A 23,220-nucleotide genomic window follows, 5' to 3' on the forward strand; every position below is an offset into this window, starting at 1 on the left:
AAACAAACAAACAAACCATCGAACAAACAAAAGACTTAAATCAAATATATATACAGTTGGTATGAGTGTGGCTGTTAATGATTCATTCTGTTCTCTGCCGTGGTCGTGAGTGGTCGCAATCGATAGTTGCTTCTGGTCTGGCATACAATTATAAAGCCGAAAGCCAAAAGCCGAAAGCCAAAAGCCAAAAGCCGAAGGCAAATCAATGTGAGGATCCCAAAAATCATGCAACAAAACTCGGAGCATCACCGCAAACGGTTTTTGCTTATGTCGTATGTGTGTGTGAGCGAAAGAGGGGTATGTGTGGGAGAAAGAGACAGAACAAAGAGAAGATGTGAGAGTCCTTTCCACGGTCCTCTAGTTATTTTGGTACAGTTGCACGGGGATTTGCATACTAGAGATGTCAGTGCATTCGATACTATCGGTTCACAAGGATAAAGTCGCAGATTTTTGTTTTAGCTGTTTAGAATGCAACACATACACACATATTGATTGTAAATTTCAAATAAATGTCCTTCTATTCAATATGTACAGGAATCAACTGCCAAAATAACTTTTTAACTCCTCAATGGTCGTGAGTCAATGCGTTAAAGCGTTTGTGGGTGTTTGGTTATGTGGAGAGCTCTACGACTACAATTGCTGGCATCGGAATCGAAACGAAATCGAAAATCAGGTCGAAAACAAAGCTAAATAAGAGAGAACTCAAGGAATACAAGCAACTGGTGGGTACGGTACTTAGATAAAGACTAGGAACTGGTTAATTTTCAAATAAATCAAAACAAGGAGGGCAAAGAGAGCAGAAACTAAGAACTGGAAACTTTTGTGGCTATACGTAGGAATTCGTTAAATACTTTATCATAATCACAAGAATTTAAGACTGGTGGGTATTGATGGGTATTGTTGTAGCTGTTGTTCAACGTGGGTTTTCTTTGGGATTGTGGGTGGTTCAGCTTTGGATGGTGGATGGATTCTCGGGGTTTTCGGGGTTTACAGGTCTCTGGGGGGTAAGTGGGTGGGAAGGTAGTTTATTGCTGTATTATTGTTCTTACTTGGAATACTGTGACTGTGGCCCACAAAATGTTGTTGAAGTGTTTGCGATCGCACTCGCATTGCGGATGCCGGCTGATTATTTCGGGACACGTGCACTCGCGTTCGAGTCCGGATTCGTCCAAAAATTTACAAAACTTACCGCCAAACAGATACATGCCGAGTATGCTGCAGGTTTATATATATGTTTTATATATACCGTATACATTTGTATTATTTATAGAGTCATAGATGTGTGTCTGTTATTATAGTTCATTAATGGCTATTTAAACTGGTTCATAGATATATATATAGAGAGAGAGATCTGGGTTCGTATATATATATATATATTTATATAAAATATATAGTTGCGATTCTTATGTCTAAGGATATAAACGAGTAGTAGGTTCATCAAGTGGTCCCTGTACAATGTGGTTTGGGTGTTATTCGGGATTATTTGGATACTTGTGATCTTATAAGGAAGAGAAAGATACAAAGAGAAATGTCTTTTCAACTGTTCTTCTGCTGGGCTGGAGATTCTTCTGCTCATTTTTTCTACCTTGTTTTTTCGTGAGTTCTGTCTGTCTATATACACAGTGGTTGATGGGTAGTTCTCTGGGTAGATCTGGCCTCAATGCTTGCAAATTTACATATATCTCTAGGAATGTGTGCTGTGCATAAGCTCGACAATGGCGGAAGAGATTCTTTTTATTTTACAGTTGATCTCAGGTCCATTGGATGGCCCAACTTGAAATGACCGAGCAATTCTACGGATCATGGGCGAATCTGTATGTGTATCGCATGTATGTACGTTTAAGAGGTACGTGTGCCTGGAGGGTCTGAGTGAGAAAGGGGGGGCTTTGGTTACAGAATACAGTGGGAGACTGATTGGTTATGCTTGTGTTTGTGTCGCTGTGTCTGTGTGCGAGACAGTGGGAGAGACAGAGACAGAGAGAGTTCTCCTTTCAGAGGGTTTTCGGGTGGAGTTCTATACAACTTAGAGTCTAGAATAGCATATGGACTAAAGAAAGGTATATACTTAAACATAGGACATTGAGCAAAGTGAGTGACAAAATCGAGGCATATATATATATAAATATATAGAGTACATAAAGAAGAGCACGAGCGAGACAGAGAGAAATAGCGAGAAAGAGAGTGAGAGGTGTATAAATAATGCGAGTGTGTGTGTTTTTTTTCGAGTAGTGTATTCAAAGTGTTTGAGATGCTAGATGCAAACACAGTTCCACTCGGTTATATATACATACATATATGTACATTTTATTGCATGCTGGAAGCTCAACAAACTCGAACTTAAATGCTTACCTGGTGCATCAATGTACATAACACAAATACATACACATATATACAACGACCTTATGAGCATTCATATATGGCTTATGGACATTCCCATATACGAACACTCCGAACGACATGCGGATGCGCGCTGCTTGCTATGGAACTCGTAACGGTAATGGTAACGGCAACGGTAATTCTATCACTAACGCTTACGGTTAGCTAACGGTAATCGCAACGGTCAACGCATGCATGCCAAACCAAGAATCGTAATCGGTATCGAAATCGAAATCTAAGTAACTTAAGATAAAATCAACTCTTTAACTGAATACCACACTCAATCAAGGACACACCACAAATTAGTGAGAGCGAGCAAGATGGCTAGCTAGCTAGTCGATCTCGATGTCTGGCCATCGAAAAGCAATATCAAAGAACATAACAAATAATACATTATGTGTGTGCGGGTGATTATTTCCTGTAGATCTGTACTGTAGATCTCAAAATCACTCGCACTCAACGAACTCATGGTTAGACAGACAGACAGAGACAGAGGCTCAGGAGCGAGAGTGAGGGGGCGATAGGACGTCACAACAGTTATCGATTTAAGCAGAAAACAAACGGGTAATTGAATCGGTACGGAAACGGAAATATAAATCAAAACAGAAACACCATTAAAATCGAAATAGAAAACAAGTGAAAACGAACGAAAGCTAAATGCTCAACGTATCAGAACGTATTTCACTGGGGATTCATAATGGGAATTGGGCTTTCATCTTGTTTTTTTTTCTTTTTCGGTTTTATGAACATTAGGTTATCGTAATCATATCGGTAGCAGATTATGGCGTAACATTAGAAGTTGTAGTAGTAGTAGTAGTAGTAGTAGTATAGATATATACATATACATATAGGTTTACGTATGGTAAAAGGCTGATAGCAATGGGTCTACCTGGAACACTGTGACGAGCGCCCAGAGCAGGCTGTCGAAATTCTTACGATCGCAAATCATCTCTCCGTTAACTTTCTCGCAGAATTTACATCCGAACAGATTCATGCCGAGTATACTAAAGTGATGGTTTGGTTTTGTTGATATATAATATGATATATATATATATATTTTGATTTGTTGTTTGGTTTTTCGTTTTCGATTAATTTCATTTAAATATATATTCTTATATATTTTTTGTGTTTTTGGTTTTTGGGGGTATTTTTTTGGGTTGTGTTTAGCATACAGTTGTTTAGGTTTATTTTAATTTTCGGGTTTCAATTTATTTGATTATTATTGGATTGTTTTTAGTATAATTTTTTTTTAATTGTGTGGAGTGTGACAAAGAGAGAAAGAGAGAGAGACAAAAATATATTTATAGAGAGAAAGAGAGAGAGATAGTAAAGAAAGAAAGAGACAGAGTGTGGATGATTGATTTACAGAGACTAAAAGAGAGAGCAAGGGAGACAGGGCTTGAGCTAGAAAGTGTTTCTATTAGTGAAGTGAGCGGCAACGAAAGCTAGCAAATAAAAGCTCTCGGAAAAAGAGAAACGGTGATAAAGACGCCTTTAGAGAACCACCTGAGCGACTTAAATCGGACCACGGAACAAAATGGAAGTGAAACAAAGGTACAGTTCGCTCCAAAGGAACTAAGAAGCTAAAGGGGAGAATCGGCCCTTGGATTTGGTTTATTTTTGGTCTGTCTTTTGATAGTCTGTTTTCAGTTTCAGCTTTATTTTAGTTTTCTCTTTCGAGTTTATTCGGGGCATTTATTGAGTTGATTTATCGTTGGTGGCGATGCTGGCTTCTTTTTAGCTCCATTTACAGTTCGTTCGGTTCATTATTTGCTTGTTAGTACATAGTATGGTTATATAGAGTCTGGTCGGATGTTTCGTGTGGCTGTTGTGTCTTTTCTATTCTAACTACACAAACTCGATTACATTTACTGTAGCAACTAGTCTAGCTAATATGCGTGTTCTTATTGTTGTTGTTTTCACTGTGTGTTTACTTGATATTCATAGTTATACAATAATATCAATTACGAGTAATCATAGATAGGTATATATAGAGATAGAGAGAGAGAGTACGAGTATATATAGGTATGTATCAAACTGCAGCGACTGCAACTACACAATAAGTAAGCGTACGATCTTTTTAGTTATTTCTATGATCAATTTTTTCAAGTACTTTGTGTCAGGTGTATTTTTGAGCGTGAATGTGCCGTGTGCCGTGTGTTCGTGTGACAAGCTCCGAGCAGGAAAGCTTTAGAGGCCGCATTGTCAGGTCTTTTGGCAAATGCATCAAGCCAAGCCGAGCCTTTTGTGTTTGGGAGTGTGTGTAGTATATGTGTGTTGCAGTGTTGGTTAACGCTAAAAGAAGCTAGGATACACACTTATTTAATTTGAAATGGAATAAAGCGTTTTTGGCTAACTAACTAAGCGAACTAATTATTTCTGTGGCTGTTATTGCTGTAATTGTAGTGTATTTAACCAAAAGAGCTTCAAATGATTGGATGTCGTACAGATAGAAAAGAAGCACAAAACAGTGATAGTATTCGAAAGGGAGACCGTGAACTTGGTGTGTTGGAAAGTAATGTTCGAAGGTTGTTGAGTACAAAGAATAAATACCATAGAAAAATGATCAAAAAAGGCAGCGACGTGGTCGGTGCTTGAAATCGAACACAAGTCGATAGTGAACCGAGCGAAAGAGTGATAGATACGAGAAATTCAGATATTAGAGAGAGAAAGAGAGAGAGAGAGGAAGAGGGTGATAGAAAGATGGAGGAATAACATTTTCTTCGTCTTAGTGGGGTGTTAGAAAGTGTAAGAAGTGTAAGTGTGAAGCAAAGTGAACGAACGAGGAGCCAAATTGTGTACGACATCTAACGGCACTTTGGGGGTTGGATAAAATGACGTAAATGGGGGTTAAGAGGCTCGGGAAATATATATGTAGCAAGATAGAAAGAGATATATATATATATCAAGTGATACGGGTACATTTCTTGCTGGTACGGATACAAGATCGATTGCTTTAAAAGTTACACAACTTGTAACGTCATCTAACTACGAATCTTCCAGAATTTTCAAATGTTACTCAGACACAGTAAGTGAGAAAAATACCAAGAGTTAGAACTTAAGAATAAGCGGTGAGAGAAAGAGAGAGAGAGAAGTCGTAAAGATATCACTTGAAGAGACGTTAAGGCAAATCTTTACTTATATAGGCAATACTCAAGTAGTACACAGTAGAAAGGATCGTGTCGTAGAAGCACTTAAATGAGGATGGGAGTTCGGAGAGTCAGGGGTTCAAGAGATACGTGTAAGTTTTTGTATGATCATGGGGTGGACATAGGTCTATGGGATGGGTAAGGGCTGGGTGACAGGGGCAGAAAGTGATACATCTATCAAATGGTCAAAGGTACCTACAGCAGTTATGGATAATCAGGAAAATTGCAAATTTACTCAAGCTTCAAGTACTAAATCGAATATAAATGGAATTGAATTCCGAAACTCTAAACATGGGTACTCTTTTTATCATGATCTGACATTGAAGCTTTGTTTATTTGGTAAGTTCTTAAGATTTGAAACACTATACTCTGAGGAGTAGTTTTTTAGAATCCTTCGACTTTGTTAACGCATTTTCTGACACCAATAAAAAAAAAACTGCCCTATAATGGACAAAGTTCTTTGGGAGGAAAGGGTGTTTTGGAATGAGAAGGCATTGGCTGAATGGGTTACATGATGGACTCTTATCTATGTAGTAAGCAGCTAGGGAGGCGCTAGGAACTGTTAGGCATTAGACGACTGCTATGGGTTAACGAAACTGAACTGTTTCTGTTTTTGTGGCTCGGGTTCTTTGTGTTAATCACTCTTTTTCAATACATTAATTTCATGTTTATGGGGTCGCGTTCGATAACTGATTGGCTATTATATTGTGGATTGTAGATTGTAGATTATATCGAATTTTCTTTCTATTTCATCATTACTTTTGTTATCTCCGCTTTCTTCTCGTGTGTCTGTGTGTGTATGTGTTTCTGTTGGTGTCTTCTTTTCTTGTACAAGTGAGTCTTTCTGTGTGTGTGTTGGTGTGTTTTGTGCCCGTGTGTGTGTGTGTGTATGTGAGTTATTGTGAACAGTCGGCAATCCAACTCACCTGAATATGAAGATGAATAGAACGAGGAGGGAGAAGAACACGGCCACATTGTCCATTGTGCGCAGCATCACGAATAGCTGGCGCCGCAGGTTGGGCATAAACCGGACCAACTTGAGGATTCGCAGCAACCGGAAAGTCCGCAACACGGACAAACCGGAGCCACCACCACCCGTTCCGTTGCCCATGAACGTCTGACAGATCTCAATGGCACTAATGATAGTAGTAGGGAGAAAGTTAAATGGATTATCGACGCTTAGGTGGTTTCTACTACAGGGCTCCTGCCCAGGTAAACACCTTCACCCACCTGAGTATAACGATGATGCCATCGAAAACATTGAAGCCATTGGCAATGTAGCGGAATGGACCCTCTGCAACCACCTTTAGCAGCATTTCAACAGCAAAGATGCCGGAGAAGACGACGTTGCTCGTCTCCACAATGGCGGTCAGTTCCGGCGGCTGGTTATGGTATTCGATGCCCATGGACAGGGTGTTTATCAGGATGGCCAACAAGATGCCCTGCTGGAAGTACTTGTGCTCGACCAATCGCCTAATGTAGCGACGTATCCAGCTGCACACGCGCGACATGCACCGGTACACGGAGATCAGGCAGCGAGTCGTCGGCGATCTCTGCCTGGTCCGCTCGTCCAGCGGCGACAGGGCGTTCTGGTAGAGATCATAGCAGCAGGCATAGTCCTCCATGTAGTTGCCAGTGGGGGCGCGGGCCGCTCGCATTCGCGAATTTCCCTGTCCCTGTCCCTGCCGTGAGCGATAGTTGCGACTGTGACTGGTGGTATTGTTATTGTTGTGATGGTGGTGCGACTGCTGGTGGTGCTCTTTGCGCCGATGGTTTGCCGCCTGGCTGTCGATGGGTCCGATGGGTCCACCACCCACCACGGCGGACACTGTCGAAGGCTGGAGTGTCTGGCCGGGATCACCAGCCGTTGTGGCAACCATCACAGTGGCTGCTTCGGCGCCCGGTGGCACTTGATTTTGGCCAATGGGCACAGAGCGCGGCTTGTGGTGCGCCCGCAACGCCTCTGCGGTGTGTGGATCGCAGCGGGCCAGCGATGTGTAGAATGACTCTAGCGTACTCTGGCCGGTCGGCAAGGCCGCTGAAAAGGCCACAGAGAATGCTAAGAGCTCTTGACAAGTCATCGCATCGTGTATACCCAGTTCAGAGCAATCGGCATAGGGATTGGCAATGGTGCCGATGGTCTGCGGTAGATTAACCTGTACAAAACAAGAGAGTGCGCACTCATTGTAGGCTATTCTACAGCTACACAATGGCGCCCGAACAGGAACTTATAGCACATGAATTCCTCTTCGGTCGCCACTTGACTGCCATAATTATGACACTGCTTACCTGCCAGATGCTGCCATCGCCAGCTTGGGTCATCTTTTCCGTCGAGAAGATGTTGCTCTTCTCATTGGTGCCCCCAGTTCCAGCTCCGCCACTTGCACCGCCGTTCTGGTGACTGTTATTGCTACCGCCGGATCCGGTTGCCGCTGCTGCTGCGGCCGCCACCGTGCCAGCGACTGTGGCAACTGTGGGGGCCACCGTTGTGGTGGTGCCACCCGTTGCCGGATCCGCGTTGAGGGCGGGCGGCGTGTGGAGCAGCACGTACTCGTTGAACATCACCGATGGGCGCCGGCTGGCCGAGGTGGGCGGACTTAGGAAGCCCGAGGTGCACGGATGACTCTGCGAGTGGGCGGCGGTTCGAAATCAAAGTTATTAGACGGTACAAACACTGCACGGGATTCATTTTTGGGGGTTTTTAGGGGGAATGAAATGGAAGATTACGCTCAACTGGATCTATGACTAAGTACTAGCAAATAGTATATACAAGGTTTTCACAGTGCTTGTACGGAAATCAATTAACATGGTTGCACCTTCAGTGGTTTTATTTACAAGGTTTACAGCGAAACTTCATTTTGGCAACAATACAATCCCCTGTGCATATTACACACTTTAACCTTTGCCCTTTTTTGCGACTCCGCTCCACCCAACATTTATTATAGCTTTAATGGGCGACATATGGACGTACGAGTATATACGGGTCGGGTTATTGTCTCTGCTTACAAACGGCATTTACATACGCAAACAAAACGAAATGATATAAATAATTAATGGGCATTTCGACGGGACAATGGGCTGGAACAATGGGCTACAGATTTATCAATGGGACAATCAATTCGCTGTGTGCTTATAAACACAGAAACAAAAAAGCTATTTCAACTGCACTTAATATGCAAACATATCGTTTATATCTACAATTTGTAAGTGTTTTTGTCCATTGGTTTTTACGTGAATAGCATATTTGGTGATACTCGACTCGTTCGCTGGCTGAATGTCCATGCCAAAGGTCACGTACATGTGAGCGCCTTTTTTTTGTATTCTCGGCGGTAGGACATTCAGTGTTCGGTGCTGACCGAAGTTGCGAAGCGCTCTTTCATAAATTATGCTGGCAATTTAAACATATTATTTTACTTATTTATCGTTCAGTACCTTGCCCAAATTTCCCAACTGCAGCTTTTGAGAATTAGCAAGGTTTATAACAAATATGAAAGATTATTATTATTATTGTTATAATTATTCGTTTGTGGATGCTGCTGTTTGAGATGCTGTCTGTTTTTGTTCGCTGGCCATTTAGATTTTTGATTCGGGAATTTGGAAATATATATATACATATATTTATTCTGTTTCTGTTGCTGTTTATCTTTACTGTTTTTCGGTTCGAATCGATTTTGGGTGTTCTATTTATTGTGAATCGAGCTGAACGCTGTAAAGGTAACCATACTTACAATTAGCTGCTCGGAATCAATCATTTGCTGCGGCAGCTTCAGCAATATGGTCTTCTGCTCGGCGGTGCTGCCCTCCGGCTTCAGCTGGTGATGATGAGCGGTGGTCTTTTTCAGCGAGGAACTTCGTGGCAATCCGTCTGGGGCCAGCGATTGCTCCGTGTTGTCGGAGGAGGAGTGCTGCTGTTGCTGCTGCTGCTGCAACTGTTGCTGGTTTTGATGTTGCTGCTGTTGCTGTTGCAGCAATTGATGTTGTTGGTGGTGGGCAGAGGACATCGTCACACTTGCGGCACTACCATTTATCCCATTGACCAGCGCCACTGTGGTGCAACTGGCGGCGTTGTTGTTGTTGTTGCTGTTGTTGCCACCGCCGGCAGCAGTGTGGTTGCCACTGCCGTTGTGGTTGCTACTGGTGCTGTTGTTGTTGTTATTGTTGTTATTGCTAGCCGAATTGAGCGGCACCATGACGGTAATCATCTGATCCTGAATACTGGACGGCTTGCGATTACTGTACTTGGGGCACTTGGGATGATGGCACTTGATCCGCGACGGCGAGAAGGTCAAATTGTCGGCATTGGGCAGTAGGCCCTCCTTGCGCTGCTGTCGCTGGTACCTGGTGGTGTTCCAGTGGTTCGGTGGTTCATTGATTGGGTGGCAGGGTGACAGAGCGACAGAGTGGGTGAAATAACAATTCGATTAGCGACAAGTTGGATAGACAGTACGCGGGGTTCACACACTCATGTCTGTACACAAAACATCGTGTTCTATGTTTTTGGGGTCGATTGAGGTGGGTTGGTGGGTAGGTGGGCGGGTGGTCGGGTCGGGTGCACGGAGATGTGGGTGGTTGCGTTGCACGTGCATCGGCTAAAGGGGTGGGTCAGATGGTTTTTGGGGTGATTCAGTTGGGGTTTCCATTTGTACGTGCACTCTCATTAGTGTCAGTGCCATGTCTCATGTGTATGTGTATGTCTATGTATGTCTATGTGTGTGTGTGTGTGTGTGCTTAGCCATTAGACAGACAACAATCGCAATTACATAATTCAATCAAATGAACTAAGGACAACGACAGTACAAAAATGCAAATGATCCAAATTAACACGAGTCCCATTCTGCGGATTCAGTGCCATTCGCTTAACTCGTTATTCTGTACTCTGTACTCTGTTCTAAATGTGGCATCATTGTGTGAGCGGCAATCTAGTGTGGGGAACATGTACGGATGGGATTGTGGTTACAGAGATGGGTCATCAATGGGAGGTCAGCATGGGTCACACCATTACGAGCACCATTTCCTTCATGGAAGGATCAAAGATCTGCCTGGTTCTGCCATGAAATCCAGATTTGTTTAGTAATAGCGGTTTAACGTAGCGGATTTCAGAGGAAATTCCTTACTTTTTTGTGCATATGAGGGGACTTAAGACGTAGTAGCAATGTGGATGCACTTTCAAATAACTACAACTCTTCTAGCTTAAAACTTTTGGTTGCACACATTCATGCCCTGGCCACTAGACTCGCTGCTAATTCAATTTACTAAGCGCTATGTATGTATAATCAAATTGCAAAGCACTCTAACTAAGACTTAAAGAAATAATATAAAATTAAATTAAAACCAAGTAAACTTGGGGCAGTCTCAATAAACGATTGAAACGACCAAACGTAAAATAAAAGACAAAAGAAGGAAAAAGGTTTTTAAAACCTGGGCGATTTCGCTTGAAACCAAAAGTGTTGTTTAAATAATGCATTTTAAGAAACTAAACTCAAATAAATTAAAGCACTTTGTGGAAAAGAGGTGCCCAAATGACTTGGGCAATTTTTGAGCAAATCACTGGCGATGGTTGCAAAGTCCTTGTTCGTGGCTCGAGTTCTCCTGTCAGCGCGAGCTGAGCTTTTGCCGAGAGATTAGTGTGCTAATTACTCGCTTTAATGGGTTAGTAATCAATCAAGTTTTGAAGTGACTAAAGCCTACAGCTTTCTTAATCTTTTCCCTTCTGTTTCGCGCTCGAGGGGTCAGAAAAATCATACACAGAGACAGTCACAGACTGGGAGACTGAGAGAGAGCGAGAGAGTGAGAGAGTAAGAGATAGAGAGAGAGAGATGGGCAGGGGAAGGGAACGGAAACCGGAAACCGGAAACTAAATTAACGAACGTAAGGTATAATTGAATGAAATCAAAAGGTACAAGCAGCATACTTATATAATCTGTACTTCTTTAACATTCGTCTCTTGAAGCGCCGCCACAGATGGGCGATATATTTGACGATCTCCGCATAGCAGGTGGCCGGTTCCGAGTTATTTGTGCTGCTGGCCAGGGTCGAAGTGGAGGTGTACCGGGCTCGCTCCTGTCGCATCCGCTCCATCTCGCGCTTCTTGGTCTCCGAGAATTGCGTGGCGATGACGACCAGGCACAGGTTGATCATGAAGAACGAACCAATCTATAAAGATTCCAAAAAGAAATTCCATTAACCGGTATAATATATTTGCAACAAATCGAAAGACTCCCCCTCCTTTAAAGTGCAATAAAAGGTTATCCGAACCGGGCTCTGGCCAGCAGGTGGCGCTTTGTTGATGTTGAAAAAAACTTTTCGCATTTCCGTTTAAAAGTTTTCGCTTTCATTGCTGCCAGCGACAAGTGCAAGCCATAAGTTTTCCCCTGCCTTTGTTTATACACCCGCACACACAGCAACCGGTGTGTGCCCGATGGCCCCTTTGGGAGGACCTTTTTGGCCAGCCGCTTAAATTCAATTAGCTGGGGGATCGGTAGACGGCACCTGGTGGTCATCGTGGGTTTGCAAGGCACAGGCAAGATGGTGATCTCAAAACTTCGAATCGCTAAAACTTAAGATACCAACGCCTGTCTGCCCTAATACGTTAAGCCTAGCTTTCGAATTATTGTAAAACTTAGCTAGAGTAGAGTAGAGCAAACGAAGTTAGAAACTTTAGTTTTAAGTTATCATCAGTAATAGGGTAGCCTTTAGCTGTCAGGAAAGCCCAATGGTGGAAGTTTTAAATACCAATTTTCAACTTGAATAGCTTATGTTTAGTTGGTGTTCTTGAGATGACTTTAAAACTTACAATTGGAATATCTTTTCCAAACTGCGTTGAAAATTCGGTTCCATAATTATTATCCTTTATGCATACGTAATTTTTACAACTAGTAAATAGTTGTTTAGCGGAGGACTGAAAATCGAAACGCTGGCAAAGTTTAAATTGAAAACATATTTCAAAAACAAAGAAAGCGCTTCTAATTTGGAACTCGTGAGCTTGGCAGAAAATGCATAAAACATAAATAAGCAATTTCCTTCCATGCTGAACACCCAATAGCAAATGGAGGCAACTGGGGTTTGGAGTGAGTTCTGGAGAAAACTGCAAACTATTTGCATACCAAAAGTTGTTGGCAACAAGAGCAAAATCATTTTGCACACGAAATGAACAGCGACACAGACAGAGACAGCAAGAGAAGAAGCAAGAGAAAGAGAAAGGGAAAGAGGTGGAGTGAGCAAGAGAGAGAAAGGTGAAGCAAACTTTAAACATAAATAATGAAATTTCCTCATGTGTGTCCGCATTTGTATCTGTATCTGTGTCTGTGCCTGTATCTGTGCCTGTGACTGCGTCCACTTGTGTGAGTGTCTGTGAGCCATAAAGGCTTTTAATTAGTCCAAGGACACCTGAGCACAAATCCTGCCATGCAAATGACAGCACAACAGACTGGAGTCCACTCGAAGATGGCACTGGCGAAAGTGGACAGTCGCCGGGTGGCAAAATGTGAAAGTGGCAAATGGAAAACTGCGGAGGAAGAGGAAAAGGAAAATGTTCAGGGTGCCTGCTGTCTGATGTCTGCCTTACAACACGAATTCAGCTTCATGAAATTCATAGCATTTTTCGTAGACAAACTTTCCGCACTGTTGCCTTGGTCGCTTACCTGAGCACGGGATCTGTTGTGCGTGTGTGGTCATAGTTTAAAAGTAATTTACTTATTTGCATTGCCAAATTGCTTTGCCATACTTTCGGCCTACCATTGCCGCCGTCCTAAGCACCCCAAAAAAAAACCATGGTCCCTGCGCAACTTCAGCTCAATTAGTTGGAGTCCCTTTAAGCCTTCTGCAAATTAAATATTCAATTCGTGATCAAAGCGGCAGGTCGCCAGACACCATGGCCTCTGACCCCTGACTCGCTAACCCACTGAGCCCTCCTGAAATCCCACCCCCCGCCAAAATAAGAGTACAACACTCACCACAATCAGCAGCACAAAGTATATCCAATCCCAAAAGCTGTGCGCATCCTGCACGTAATACATTATGTCCGTCCAGCCCTCCAGCGAGATGACCTGCAAATCCAACAAATATTTCACCGTAATTAGCGTGCGCTCTCTGCAGATATATAAATGTACGAGTTTGCAGCGAAAAAAGCAAGAAGGAACGAGGCATAAAGTCGGGGCAGATGGCTGGTGTTTTATTGTTCACGCCCCGCCATTGTTGGCCAAAATGGAACGGGGAAGGGGCAAGGGAAAGGGGAAGGGGCAAGGGAAAAGGGAAGGGGAAAGGGCTGTGGGCAGAGCAATTAGGATGGCGTTTTGGTCGGGGCCACGTCACGTATGCGTAATGTGCGGCTTTAAGCGATGAAATACGACAAAGAAATTATCCATTTACTACCTGATCTTAAACCCATCATAAAGTTACTGAGATTGAACTAAAACTCACTATTATTTATGATAAATGGTACGCTTACTGCGTTCTCACTGGCGCCCGAGCAGGGACCTAGCTACTTTTCTATGATATTTTTAATAATTTGTAAATTAGCTATTGATTGAACTAAATTTGCCTCGGCCATTTATCCAGCTTATGTGAATTGTATTACGAATACCATAATAATAATAATAACCATTTGTATCAAGGTCCTTAGCAAATGCGCCAAAATTCCACTCAGATTTAACTCCCTGAGGGCATCAAATACAGACGCCGCTGCCGCCAAAACCGCCGCGTATAACCCGCTATTGGTTTCATGGCCTAATGTGCACTTGATTTGGGCTTAATTACATCATTTGACCTGCATATCAATGGATTGGCTTGCGGTGTGCGCCATGTAATTGGCATATCAATTAAGGCCCGCCCCGGAGGACGAGTGCTTTACAAGTGGATCGAGTTAGGGTTGCTATTCATCAGTTTTGGCATCAGTTTTGGCATCAGTTACGGCATCAGTTTCGCCATCAGCATCCCTATCACTATCACTTTGGATATCACTATCACCCCGATTCCCGTTCGGAGGGGCATGCAAATTGCTGGCGTTTGTTTTGTTGGTTTAGTGAAAGCTGGCTGGTAAAGCTGGCAGTTTTACTCGTGGCAGAAGTTGACGTCGAATTAGCATACAACATTTTGTTGTTTCTATCGCTGCTCCTCGCCTGTTGCTGTTTGTTGAACAAAGTTGAACACTAATTGGATACACAACGAACCAGCAAGTAGCATTGCTAGTGGTTGACAAAAGGCAAGTACTAATCTCATTTTTTGTTTAAAACATGGCTAGATCCTTAATAAAACTTGTAATTATTTCGCAGTGCAGGGACGGGGATTTTACTCACCAGGAATATGGCCACCCAGGCCATGCCGATGTTGTCGAAGGAAATCGTGCCCTGGAAGGGATTCTCGCCGCTCTGCTTGCAGGTGGTATAGTACTGGTTCCAATTGACGCAGGACGTGTTCGTCGGCTCATTGAAGTCGAACAGCTTGGCCTCCTCTGCGGATTGTGGGATGAAGAGATGTTAGCATGAGACGAGGGGGACGGGCGGAAAGTGTATTGTTTGTAATTGTGATTGCTTCGGTGGCTCCGGCTGTCATTAAGCGACAGCGGGAGGGCAATTAAAAATGCCATCAAATTTGATTACAGCGCAATTTGCACTTCATTTAGCTTTAAAGTTAATGTAATTGACGTTGACGCTGGTAATAGGGATGGGTGTGCGGATTGGGTGAGACTTACCATTACAGACCAGCGAACCAATGCGATAGGGCGGGAAGTTCCCGCACAGATGCATCCCCGAATCGTTGGGCGTGGAGCAGATATAGTCCTGATCTTTGGAGAACTCGTAGTACTGCGACAGGCTAGGGGTGCGATGTGTACAGAGAATTAGGAGAGTCATGGGATGCGATTGTCAGTTTAGATCGGAAGAACATCCAGCACACAAAGAAACAAAGTGTACGAAACAGAAGTTCACACCACAGAGAGAGATATATATAAATATATATAGAGATTGAAACATATAGAGAGATAAGGAAGGAGTGAGAGTGAGAGAAAGATAAAGAGAGAGCACAAAGAGAACAATTAATAATCGTAATCCGTAATCGTAGTTCCATATAAGTAATCTGTGTGTTCAATGCGTATCGTAAACATATACATCGAGATTTACGTAGAGAGATGTACAAAAATAAAGCAACTAAATGATATCATAAGTTCAATTTTGACTTGTGCTGAGTTTCACGGTTCATCCGCGAAAACATTCAACTAATTGTAGTGATCTAGACAATGCCAATTCCAATATACGTGAGGCAAATGAAAAGAGCTAAACAGAACTGATCAGAGTGAGACACGGTTGACCAATGCAAGATAGAAACAGATAGAGGGTGAGCGATAGCGAGTAGCGAGAGCGAGTAACAAGATCAAGTAGCAATAGCGATTATCTAAGGCGAGTAGCGAGTAGCGAGAGCGAGTAGAAGCAGCAAGAAGCTATTGGTAGGCTCCCCACTCACGGAGAGATCTGGATTTAGCCACAGAGCGAGTAAGCGGGAAGGAGTGAGTCATAGTAAAAGCTGCTGACACTGAGCATAAATAAGTACAGGAAGACACAACTGTACCGCAAGTGAGAAAGTGAGATATAAGCGAGCCACAAAGCGCCAACTAAAAAGCAAGAAGCACCAAAGGAATGAGGAGGTGGAGAGCAAAGTAAGACAGCTGGAAGGGGGGGGGGTAGGAGTTAGCAAAAAAGGAAGAGGGCTACACACTCGTAAAAAAGGAAATGAAAACGCCAAAGCAATTTAAATTAAACGCGCAATGTTGCCACAAAATGGCCGACGCGCCGGAAACTCGCGACTTCAAAAAATGTCTGCCTCAACCAAGAGTCAACCGTAGTGTTTGTGTGTGTGTGTGTGTGTGTGTGTGTGGTGTGTGCGCTTGTCTGGGTTCCAGGGTGTTGTCGTGTGCGTGTGACAATAAAATGTGTTTAATATGCACGTGCAAGCACGGCAATGCCTGTCGAGGGGCGAGCAGCGAGCAGCGGGCGGCATCGCAAGTGAATTTTGAAATATTCCCGCTCGCTTTTTTCTGCTTATTTTTTTTTCCTACCATTTCTTTGCACAATTCGCAACAATTCGCACGCTTCAACGTATGCAAAACTTTATGGAGCTCATGTATATGCGTTTGTGTGTGTAGATATGTGTAATTGTTGTACTTGATTTGCGCGAGTGTGTGTGAATAGGACAGAGCGAAAACGAGAGGGGCGAATGAAGAAGCAGGGGCAGCTTTAAATACCTTTGCAATAGAAACTGATGATTTTTCCTGTAAAAAGAGTTCAGCTTACAAGAGATACACATACATAGGCGCACACAGCAGCGTGACAGTGTGTGTGTGTTTGTGTGTGCGTGTGAGTGCGGGGCAAGTGTGCCTGTGTGCTGCTGTACGTGTGTGTGTGTGTGTGTTTCGCTCTACTCTACTAAATATTGTACTGCACTGTGCTCCACTTTACTGTACTTTCAGTGTGTGTGTGTGTGTGTTTTTGTGGACCCCAAAATGTTGTTTAACTTGGTGAACAAAAAACTTAAAAAAATACAGAACTGTGCACGTTTGGAATGCCGACTTTAAAATACCCATCCTTGGCATTTAGCTATTTGCAAAATAACACAACTTAATAACTTTCTTATACCACTAGGATTTTTTATATCGGGAATGTTTGTAACCTTTTTTCATATTTTAATTTATATTTTGTTATTGGGTTTAAGGTGCATTCAAAATCAAATTGATTTTCACGGAATGAAAGGATCTGCGTTGAGAGTATGTTGTTGCTAATTGGTATGCTTGTTATTTTGGTTGTATGTGTGCTTTCCTTGCCTCTCTTTTTCGGGGGCTTCCAAAACATGTCATATATTTGTGTGTAGAACCTCAAACAATGATGAAAACAAAAGCAGAAAATTGCAAAATGAAACCCAAAATTTGGCAAATGCAACACAAACAAAACGGTTGAAAGGGGTGGTTGCGGTGGGGGTGTCTGACCCCGATTCTATATATATATATATATATGTATATGTATATGTATATATATCTATACTCATAAAGAAGTGTGTGTGGTTTAGTTAGCAGTTGAGATCAGGTTCAAGTGGTGCCACATCAACAACTCTAAACACAAAATGAAACGTACATCAAGTCTAGGCTAAAAATATTTATGGTAACTGGAAAAGGGGTTAGACTAGGTGGCAAATAAAATGTGGCCTCAAATGGGTTAACTAGGGGCTTTTGCTTTTGGTACAGTTGTGTAGGGTGGGCAAAATAGTGAATACATATAGTGTTTTCATTTTTGGGCGGGGGAAACAGCAGGATGCTTAGTGGTAGTCTAGTTTAGTTTAATTTAGTTGATATTTAGTATAGCTTGGTATTTCGTATATATATGTATATATATTCATTAATCTTTAAATATTACTTATACAAAGATAAAGATACAGATAGAGAGTTAGCTTGTTAAACGTTAGAGTTAAAAGAAGTCGTATTTCGTATTATCGTATGGCCAAATATTTAACTAATACGAGTATATAGATATGCACATCTACTAATAAGGTGTGTCGACTATCGAACGTGTGTGTAAACGTGGGGGGTAAATAGAGTAGTGTGTGTGTGTGTGTGTGGGAGAGTGTGGTAGAAAGTTCTTGGACAGTGAATTGATTCCTTTGTCTATCCAATAGGAACGCCGTGGCCACTGAGTTATCCTATTCTCTACTGGCTTTAATACCCAGATATTGAGAAAGTATAGATTATGATTATGATTATATTGCATATATTGCATACGATTGCAAGAATTTAATATTCCAATAAATATGTTATTAGAGCAAGAAGCTGGATGCAGTGGCCAACGCGCTTCACAACGTTAGGGGTATAAGACATAAAGATATCGAGCTTTTGGTAGAGTAGTATCCACTGATCAAGGTATAAAGGGTTTAGGGATAAAGGTCAGGGGTCAAAGGTCTAAGCACTTAGCAGGTGAAGGCAGACATAGTTAGAGGAAGGCTAGAGGTATTTAAAGTCAGTGGTGAAGAGTTACATTGATATCAGTATTTATAGACAGAATCTAGTTGTAGACTAGCTAGTAGACGGCTATTAGAATCGGTTTTTTGTGTCCACTTGGGGGTCTTCCTTTGGTTTAATAGTGTGTGTAACTGTGTGTTCGTGTGGGAGTGTGGAAGTGTGGAAGTGTGTCTGTGTGTGGGTTAAGTTAAGAGGGGAATAAATCATTTTATCTTACGAGTTAACACGGACTCGAACTCTGTACACTTCAGGAACCCTGTAAACAAAAAATTTGTTCCCGGTATGATTTTTGTTTTTGTTTCATATTATCTGCTTTTGTTGGTATTTGATATTTATTTTTGTTTGGTTTGCTTCTACGGGAAAAACGTAAAACTCGAAACATAAAGAGATAAGTGGAGGTCAGATTTTGGATTTTTGATTTGCTTGGCTGCCAATTAGGATATATTTTTGTTCTCTTGTTCTGTTTTGGTTTCATTTTTTTTTTGATATTTTTTTTGGATTTTTGTCACAACTTAGCAACAAATCGAAGGAACGAAAAACTGGAAAAGAACATATATGCATATATATATCTATACTCTGTTTGCCATTCTCACAGGCTTGTCTTTTGTTGTGAGTGTGCGTGTGAGGGTGTGGGTGTGGGTGTGTGTTGTGTCTGTTGTGTGTGTGTATGGGTGTGGGTGTGGGTGTATATACAGCATGACTTCGGAGGCTCACAATATCACAGAAATGTTGATTGTATGGTACAATTCCTGCCCGTGCGAATAGAGTTTGTTCATAACGAAAAGCCCAAAAACCAAATCAAAATGATTTCAAACCAAAAAGGGAAAGCCGTAATAGAAGTACCATCATCAAAATTGAATGGGACAGGAACCTGATTTATGTATAAAGCTGGAAAATATGTCTGTCTTACTATTGAATTCAATTTCGTAGACTTGCCGAAACAAATCATGTTGAAATACGCTCGACTGCAAATTGCCAGTTGCACGATAATTATGCAAAGCAAAAGTCAGCCGCAAAAATAAATTTATTTTCCGAACAACAAATAATCGTGTGTATAAACAAACAATTTGTACAGCTGGGCATGCAAAAGCAAACAACAAACAACACATAATAAACAAGGAAACAAAGCCGCCAAAAATCGGAATCTTCTTGGACAATCCGCGCAGCGACCCAAAAATTGCGTTGCCTACTTTAAAGGGCTGCGCTGTCTCTGTATGGGTGAGTCCTTCTGTTTTGTACGCGTGTGTCAGTGTGTGTGTGTGTGTGTGTGAGGGTGAGAGAGCACGCGTGTCCTTTCAGTTCTGCGTGTGACGTTATAAAGCCGCCGTGGCACAAACACAGACGCAAACACAAACACAATGCCAATGATAAATGATTGTTTTGGCCAAGTTTAAAATCTTTTGTCAGTTGCCGACTGGAGAGCACTGTGGCTCTCAGCCCCTCAAAAAGGATTGAAAAATTCGGATAAACGGACTTTCACAAATTTCTTTAAATTCAAAAGCGAAATATAATTGTAAGATGTCTACTAGTTCCTTGTATCCATCCATGGTTTACCTTTCACTTTTGTTTAATAACTGCGAATTCTGATAGGATTTGCACCACTGTGCGGTCCTTTTTTCAGCTTCTTCATGCTGTCAGGACCACAAGACGGCTGTTTTTTGCTGCCACAACTGGCCCAAGGATTTGGCCGATGGACCAAAGAAGGGAATTAGGCCCAAGTGTGCAGAACGGGCTTCATCAGGCCTTTTGGATTTCATATGCAAATTCATCGGACTCTGATGCAGCTACAGCGGGATCTCCACTGTTTTTGTTTAAAGCGTTTATAGCGTCGTTTGTGTGAGTGATATGTGCTTGTGTCCTTGTATAGTGTCCTGTATCCTGTATCCTATGGCTAATGCTAAGGCTAAACAAAAACCAAAGGCTAAGCCATGGAACCAAAAAAGCCAAACAGCGGGGGGATTGGGAAAGCAGCAGCCAGGCAGTTGTGAAAGACTCGGCTCAAAGTCTGGACTCGATTTAGGTTTAGATGACGCGGAGTAAAAAATACAAAGCCAAAAACCAAAGCACTAAAGGCAACAAAAGAAAGTTCAAATCGGAATACACGATACGGGTATATATGTATATATATAAATATATATCGATATGTACAATATGCATGTTATATGCCTAGATATGTACGATTATGTATGAGACCCGGAGGCGCCGGCAGACAGAGGCCTATATGTCCCATACGACCTGGTTTTCTTTTTTTTCATTCTCGAATCGAGCGCTTGGCATTCGCTCCAACTTTGTACTTACGTGAGGGGATAGACCATGCCTTCGGTTCGCATCAGACTGCACCGCTGCCGGAGAATACCCTCCCACAGCTGGACTCCAATAATGCCGAAAATGAAGAACACAAAGAAGCAGAGCAGCAGGACATTGCCCAGCATGGGCAGCGTGTCCAGCAGAAGCATCACCAGAATTCGCATACCTGCAGAGTATTGGGTGTCACATTTTTGGAGTCACTATATGAGTCACCATCTGCACACTTACTGGGTATTCGATTGATGGCCCGCAGGGGGCGGAGCACTCGAATCGTCCGGATGGCAGTCAGATTGAGGTTCTCCACATGCATCACGTACTCCAGCAGACCCGCCAGAACGATGAAGAAGTCCAGCCGGTTCCACGAGTCCGCCAGATAGGTGTTCTTGCCACAAATGCCCATGGCCACCATTTTGATGGTCATTTCCAGGGCAAAGAAGGCGAAGATGATGTCATCGAAGATCTGAAAGGCAGCGAGTTGCATTAAGTGTTTATAAATGATTACATCTATCTAGCTCCGATCTTTTTAACTTCGTGCTCGCTCTTTAATTTGACCCGCTTTTCGGAGCTCTGGCAACTTTTTCGCACCGCAAATCCCATTCGATTAATGACCTAAACCTAACAAACTAACGACAGTTGATCAAATTAAAATTAGCAAACCGTGCTTATGTGCGAGGGGGTGTGGGTGTGTAGGACGGGGGTGGCAAGGACACGTCAGGCGTCACACACATGCACATCGAAATGAGTTTGCCTTGGCGGCATCATCATCATCGCCATCATCGTCGTCATCTTTTTCTTGTGCACCGTCTTGTGTCAAGTAATTTGGGTTCTTTGGGGGATGGTCGGGATATATATATATATACATATATATATACACACTTTAGCTGGGATAAGGGTGGCAGAGTGGGCGGCAGTAACGCCCACTTATGTCACTGACTGCGACTGCGGCTGTCGTTGTCATTTTGACTTTGTGCTGTGTGCCAATTTGGCGATGCCTTCTCTTGTCTTGTCTTGTCTTGTCTCGTCCTTCCTGCCACCTCCTTCGCCATCGCCATCGCCATCGCCATCTCCGCAAGAAACTCATCCTTGTCCTTGCCAGTGTCCTGTCGTGACTGGTGTTGGTGGTGCCCTGCTTTTCGGGAGGTCCTGGCCCCGGCTGTCCTGTTACTTTACACTTGGCTGCCGCCGAAACTGTCGCCCGACTTACATATCATTTACAAACATTTTCGCACGTTGAGCCCGGCGATTCTCTCTATGCTCTGTCTGTAATTGCCCCACTGAACACTCCACTGCACAGCCACTCCCACTGCCACTCCCACTCCACCCACTTCACTCTCCCCAAAAGCACAAAAAAAAATATAAAGAAGAAAATCTGCGGTGGTGCCGCCTAATGAGCCGAAGTGCCTCGTTTGGGGTGTCATCAGTGTGGCAGCGCCAGGAAGTGAGCCAAAAAATTGCTTAAATAAATGGCATTTAATGTGACACCGATGCTGACAGGCCCACCTGGGGAGCAAGGATATCCAGCGAAGAAAGCAGACCCAACCCAACAATTCGAGTCCTTCGCCACATCATGTTTCCCATCATTTTTCCTATCAAATTAACCTTAAGCCCCCGGGATGGATCCATAATTATGTCAATTAAAAATATGCCACCCAGGCAGTAATGAATGTACTGAAATGGTATTGTACTTATACTCATACTCTTCATGCTGTTCCTACTTAAATATTTACATGCCACACTCTGCTGGCGCTATCAAATCAAATTAGTTATAATATGTATTTGACAAAGTTATTATCTAATGGCCATAGTATATGAACGAATTGACTGGCTAGTTCTAGAGCGATTACTCACCTGAAGGATCTTGCAGCGGTTCGTGACACAGGCGTCGTCCACGCAGGGCTGATACATGCCGAGGGTGATGCAGTTGAGCAGGATGACCAGGATGGAGACGCGCTCGAACCATGTGAAGGTGGCCAAAATGGAGACGAGTCCGTATCTAAGTTAAGGGCAAAACCAAGGGAATGGCAAACAAGGGCGAGGTCAAAGGGAAAAAATAGAGCAATTTTCCTAGTATCTAGTAGTCGTTACCTACTTTTGTGCGCTGATTGAAGGCGAAACAAGTCGAGCGAAAGAAGCGGGCACGAAGAAGCGGGGCGGAGACAAAGACGGAAGGGGGCGTGGTGGATAACAACTTGCAGTTGCCTCTAATGCGCACTCAAGTGCTTGTCAACTTGCCTGCCAGCCAGCCAGCCACCCACCCACAACCCACACCGCCCACACTTTCCCCCCTCCGCCTCCTGCGGTTGTCGTTTGTCGGTCTCGTTTGGTATGCTCTCGGTTTTGGTTTTGTGGGGCTGGAGGCTTGGGGCTCTTGGTTTCTGGATTCCCATTCCCATT

The 23,220-nt window shown here is 43.0% G+C and overlaps 1 protein-coding gene across 1 annotated transcript in view; it reads right to left on the reverse strand.

Annotated features, from left to right (window-relative positions):
• Nucleotides 1-23,220, reverse strand: part of LOC122624036 (voltage-dependent T-type calcium channel subunit alpha-1G) — an 82,047-nt gene that overhangs the window by 13,387 nt on the left and 45,440 nt on the right. The window contains exons 5-17 of the mRNA XM_043803464.1: nucleotides 22,675-22,786; nucleotides 21,055-21,286; nucleotides 20,818-20,992; nucleotides 15,214-15,335; nucleotides 14,819-14,973; nucleotides 13,478-13,570; nucleotides 11,437-11,678; nucleotides 9,254-9,863; nucleotides 8,958-8,981; nucleotides 7,815-8,150; nucleotides 6,756-7,681; nucleotides 6,452-6,661; nucleotides 3,266-3,380 (exon numbers count right to left, since the gene is read on the reverse strand). Of these exons, the coding sequence (XP_043659399.1) occupies nucleotides 3,266-3,380; nucleotides 6,452-6,661; nucleotides 6,756-7,681; nucleotides 7,815-8,150; nucleotides 8,958-8,981; nucleotides 9,254-9,863; nucleotides 11,437-11,678; nucleotides 13,478-13,570; nucleotides 14,819-14,973; nucleotides 15,214-15,335; nucleotides 20,818-20,992; nucleotides 21,055-21,286; nucleotides 22,675-22,786 (3,352 nt within the window). The remainder of the gene's footprint in view (nucleotides 1-3,265; nucleotides 3,381-6,451; nucleotides 6,662-6,755; nucleotides 7,682-7,814; nucleotides 8,151-8,957; nucleotides 8,982-9,253; nucleotides 9,864-11,436; nucleotides 11,679-13,477; nucleotides 13,571-14,818; nucleotides 14,974-15,213; nucleotides 15,336-20,817; nucleotides 20,993-21,054; nucleotides 21,287-22,674; nucleotides 22,787-23,220) is intronic.

This window comes from Drosophila teissieri, chromosome X, assembly GCF_016746235.2.
Source record: "Drosophila teissieri strain GT53w chromosome X, Prin_Dtei_1.1, whole genome shotgun sequence".
Lineage (NCBI taxonomy): Eukaryota > Metazoa > Arthropoda > Insecta > Diptera > Drosophilidae > Drosophila > Drosophila teissieri.